At 37.7% G+C, this 4,947-nt stretch overlaps 1 protein-coding gene across 1 annotated transcript; it reads right to left on the bottom strand.

Annotated features, from left to right (window-relative positions):
• Positions 1-2,052: 2,052 nt before the first annotated feature.
• Positions 2,053-4,102, bottom strand: LOC113338128 (probable protein ABIL5). Its single transcript, XM_026583640.1, has 8 exons — positions 3,834-4,102; positions 3,649-3,731; positions 3,171-3,321; positions 2,992-3,091; positions 2,877-2,913; positions 2,636-2,790; positions 2,439-2,530; positions 2,053-2,356 (listed from the first exon to the last, which is right to left on the bottom strand). The coding sequence occupies exons 1-8, from the start codon at positions 3,942-3,944 to the stop codon at positions 2,237-2,239; spliced, it is 849 nt and encodes a 282-aa protein (XP_026439425.1). The 5' UTR covers positions 3,945-4,102; the 3' UTR covers positions 2,053-2,236.
• Between the last annotated feature and the right edge of the window lie 845 nt (positions 4,103-4,947).

The raw sequence follows: 4,947 nt of genomic DNA, 5'->3' as shown, positions 1-4,947 counted from the left end.
TGAGCTCGTTATCCGTGATCCACCATTTAACCCACGAAGCAATCCCGTCTGTCGTGCAACTACAATTTAGGTTTCCAAGGGAAAACCCAAACCAAAGGGCCCTAGCAAAAGGACACTCTCTAAAAAGATGATGCTCCGTTTCTTGTTCTTGGTTATTACACATTTGGCAAATTGTTTCAATATCCGGATTGTGAGCTCCTAGTCTGGAAGAAGTTGGAATGGCTTTTTGGATCAGTTTCCAGATGAAATGTTTAATTCGAGGAAGTACTGGGATTTTTTCGATTTTTTCCCAAGGAAAGTCTATTTGGGAGTTAGTATCAATGTCTTGCTTCGCCAAAAAATTGTAGATATTCTTGGCAGAAAAATTTCCCGAATGGTGATTTTTCCATTTAATCGTATCCTGTTCTTGGCTTCTTGGAGTTACCGCAAGTATCTTTTTTCTAACCTCCGGGTCGAAAAAACTGTCCAATTTTTCCTGGTGCCAAGTGTTATCCTCCTTCATTAATTCTTGAACCCTAGAAGGAATTGGAATTGGTGGGTTGGAGAGTTTATGAACCAAGTCGGTATTTGGAATCCATTTGTCTTCCCATATTTTTACCATTTTTCCGTTTTTGATTTGCCAAACGAAATTTCCTTTGATTAGGTTTAATCCTTTTTTGATGCTTGTCCAGATCCAAGACAAATTAGACTTTTTGGAAGCTTCTAATGGATGTGAATTTGGGTAATATTTGGCTTTAAGAAGCTTGACCCATAATTGATCATGTTCGGATATCAGTCTACTGGCGAGCTTAGTGAGGAGGGCTACATTGAATTGATGTGGGTTTTTGATTCCTAAACCTCCTTGGTGTATGGGTTTCCAAATAATTTTCCAAGCTCTAATGAAACCTCCTTGCTTTTTTTTCTCTTATTTTTTTCACCAGAAGTTTCTTTCGATGCGATCCAGTTGATCAAGAGTCTCTTTTGGAAGCGCAAGAACTTGCATTTGATAGGTTGGGTAGGCTTGAAGAATGGATTTTATTAAGACGGTTCGACCCGCTTGAGATAGGAGTTTAGATTTCCAACCTTCAAGAGTTGAATAATATTTTTTAGGAGTGGTTCAAAGTTGGCTTTCCTATTCTTGTCGAAAAATAGCGGGGTACCCAGGTATCTATCATTTTTTATCATCAGGGGAACCTTTAAGATTTTTGCTATAATTTTCCCATGTTTCGGATGACTGCGAAGGCTGAAATAAACACTAGATTTTTGTAGATTTACCATATGGCCAGTGATTTTCCCAAAAAGCGTTAAAATGTCCAGTAGGTTTTTTGCTTCTCCTAAATCCGCCTTTGTGAATAGAAAACAGTCGTCGGCAAAGAATAAATGGGAGATGTTGGGAGCATTTTTGTTGATCTGGAACCCTGCTATCTTATTTTCTTGAATAGCTTTTTCAAGGAGTCTGGATAAGATTTCCATGCAAATTAGGAAAAGATACGGAGATAAAGGATCACCCTGCCTAAGACCTCTCGAGGTGTTGAAAGTGGGTCGCGGAGAACCATTTAGGAGGATCGAGAATGAGGTTGTTGATAAACATTGCATAATGAGTTTTGTCCAATTCTCGGAAAATCCAAAAGCTGTGAAGACCTTCTCAACAAAGGTCCATTCTACCCTATCGAAGGATTTAGAGAGGTCTAGTTTTAACGCTAGAAATCCCTTTTTTTTCTTGGATATGTTCATAGAGTGAATAAGTTCATGTGCAATTATGATATTATCTGTGATTTGTCTTCCACGAAGGAAAGCTGATTGATTTGGGGAGATTATCTTATTAAATATGGGTTTTAATCTATTAGCTAAGATCTTGGAAATTAATTTGTAAATGGTATTGCTCAAGCTAATAGGTCTAAAATCTCCCGGGGTTTGAGGTGTGGAAGTTTTTGGGATGAGGGTTATGTATGAATGGTTGAAATCTTTGTTGAGGACATCAGATTTAAAGAAATCTTGCACTAATTGAATAATATCGTTTCCTAGGATGTCCCAGGTTGCTTTAAAAAAATCTGGTTGAAAACCATCTAACCCTGGGACTCCCAATTCCCTATGTTATTCAACAAGAAAAAAACAAACTGTAGTGCTTGTGACACAATGTACTTTGGTCACGTAATTTATTTATTTTTGTCTCTTAGTTAGAAGATTACATAATTAGAAAGGTTCAAGATCATATCACATTATCCAAGTATGTAGAAATAATGGACATGATCTACGCCTACAAAGGTCCCATTGTTTCCTTAGTTTTGCGGCCGGCTAGTTGCAATGATCTTCGAGTTAGCTGAAATGATCTCCGGCGGTTGTGTTCAGGTTTCCACTCTTGCTTCTTATCGATATCCTGGAGAAAGAACACAACCTCGTATCAAGTTTACAATATTCTTGACGAAAATAAAACATCACAAAGTTAGTAGTGGAGCTACCTTTGTTGTCTGGAATTGAAAGTAAGGATTTTGATTCGCAGGTGACTTTGGCGAAGTTTCACGAGCTGGCAATATTTTTGAGAGCCCCATCCCTAATTACAAAACAAAACGTATCAAAACACACACTGTCACACACATAATCATATTAGATCAGATGGATTCGACAGTTTTTGAATTAATTAATTTGCATCACGTACCTAGCTTCTTAAAATTGTTATCCCATGTTGCAGCATAAGATAGTTTTTCAGGATTTTTGTATAATGTGACAGGCATCTCTTTGTCGAAGGACTCAAAACCAAGCTTGTACTTTGGCCTTGTTTTAAATGGTTCTGAATCTTCAATGTCACTGTACCTAATTAACGAACGGAAAAACAAAGGTGAGGTAAATGAAAACACGTGCTCGTCGAAATAAAATCATGGCTGCGATGTAGTTCTTACCTTACAATTGGTTTTGATTCCTCCAGCTTAGCAGTATCTGCAAATTATAAGGCTGCAATGAGTTCATACACTATGTCACTATATATGCACATTTCACTTGGTTGTCGAAACTTACTTGGTGCAATATAACGCGGATAATATCTCGGTGAATTACTACTCCAGCGTGTGTCAGAAAGGGTGAGGTTTTGCGAGTAATGGGTGCACGTCAGAAGCCGCTGGTAAATGCACCAAATATATTGTCATTTCGTTTTACTCATCGCACATTGAGCCACAGAAAGATTTCCGAGAACTTACTTGTTTCAAGCAATGCATTCGAAGATAATCATTCCCTAAATCTTCACTACTCTCCGAGATTCGACGGTTAAGATTTGCTGAAACACTTCCAAGATGATCGACAACAGTAACTATAGCCTTGCATATATACTCCTTGGTATTTTCCATAACACTACAAAGAAGAATTACCCAAACACTTAAATTTACTCTCTTGATTCCAAAAGCATTTCCGCTTTAACGAATCACTAAGCTGTAATAAAATTTATTCTGTCATGGATAATTAACTAAACAATAGCTCAGTTTATGGACACCAAAAATCCTCATTGGATTTGGTAGGTCCATTAGACCAACCAACGTTTTAAGGTGGGACTTAAAAACATGAAAACTTAGTCCGGTGGGAATCACCGGTTGCAAATTACAAGCGAGAATGAGTGGCGCTAGTTATCCGGTGGAAGAAGAGGAAAACGGAGAATGAATTTCAGTTAGAAAGTTAACTTACATTCGTTTCTCTTGGGTCTTCTTGAATGATGTTTCACAATAATCAGCAGCATAATATAGTTGACTTCCTAATTCTTTGAGTTCCTTCAAAAAAAATCAATCATTGAAACATAAAACAAAGTACATTCAAACATTTATGAACTGCATATTTAGAAAAGCTACAGAGATTGAGCAGTGGGTGTTTACTCGCAGAGATTTGTCGAAACGTTCAACTTCGTCGAGCGGGTGTTTATCGGAATCAAGCTCTAATGAACCATTACCAGATGGAGATGATGGTTTTGACTCTTGCAAGTTCATGACTTGCTTCTGCCTCTTCTGCTTCTCTGAATTTCTTCTCTTGTATGGATTCTTTGTAGAATGAACTTGAAAGATAAAACTCAAACTCTGTTGCCTTTTTGATGGAATGAAAAGATGACAAAAATGCTATCCTTTTTTCTCACGCGTTCAACAGAGGAGTTGCATACAACCAAATACTATTTGAAGATAGATTCTTTGAGCCTCACTACTTCGATAGACAAAAGACAAAATAAAAGAGAAAGCAGCCAAAATGTATTATTAGCCCGTGATCTACACTACAGTCACTACTGCCCGTTTCATCCCCACATAACATAGTTACATTGATCCAAGTGAGCCCTATGGTTTGGATGCGCTGGACCGGGCCCGACACAGTACTATAACTAGGACTTATTCTAGCCGTTGTAATCTGGCAAAATCTTCTTCAGACATCTGGCTATGAAAAATGGCTCGTGTCAGATATGCCACCCCACAAATACTGCTAGGCCAATCTTAGTTTAAGTTTGAAGTAGATGTTGCAATTTGCAACATTAATTTGGGTCAGTCCAAAAAGTCGTTAACGGGGAGGGATGCGCAATGGATTACAAGCTGCAATTGCAATGTGAGAAAAAAAAAACGCCCTTTTTTATTCTAGTTTCTTATCATCAGTTTTGCAAAAGACTGAATAAAGACAGAATGCTTTGTGTTTTAGCTTCTTTACTTTTTTTTCCTTCAGCTAGCTAGCACTAATTTGATGTTCCTTTTAGTGTCCCACGATTTTTATGTTCAGAATAATTCACTTGCCTTGGCATTGACATAAATAAGGCAGCTCAAAATACATTTTCCATGCAGAAGTACTATGGGGAAATTGGGCTTGAGATGGCAACTCAAGCCCATATCCAATTGAATGGGTTATGTCGGAACATAAGGGAAAGTATTTTAGTCCAACGTTGCACAGAACCTGAAGGTTGTTGTTTTTTTTTTCTTTTTCTTTTTTTATGGGGTTCGCAGACAAGGATAACAAAAA

This window comes from Papaver somniferum, unplaced genomic scaffold (assembly GCF_003573695.1).
Source record: "Papaver somniferum cultivar HN1 unplaced genomic scaffold, ASM357369v1 unplaced-scaffold_18, whole genome shotgun sequence".
NCBI classification, from domain to species: Eukaryota; Viridiplantae; Streptophyta; class Magnoliopsida; order Ranunculales; family Papaveraceae; genus Papaver; species Papaver somniferum.
The sequence above is the reverse complement of the archived record's forward strand: the minus strand, read 5'-3'. Positions and strand labels throughout refer to the sequence as shown.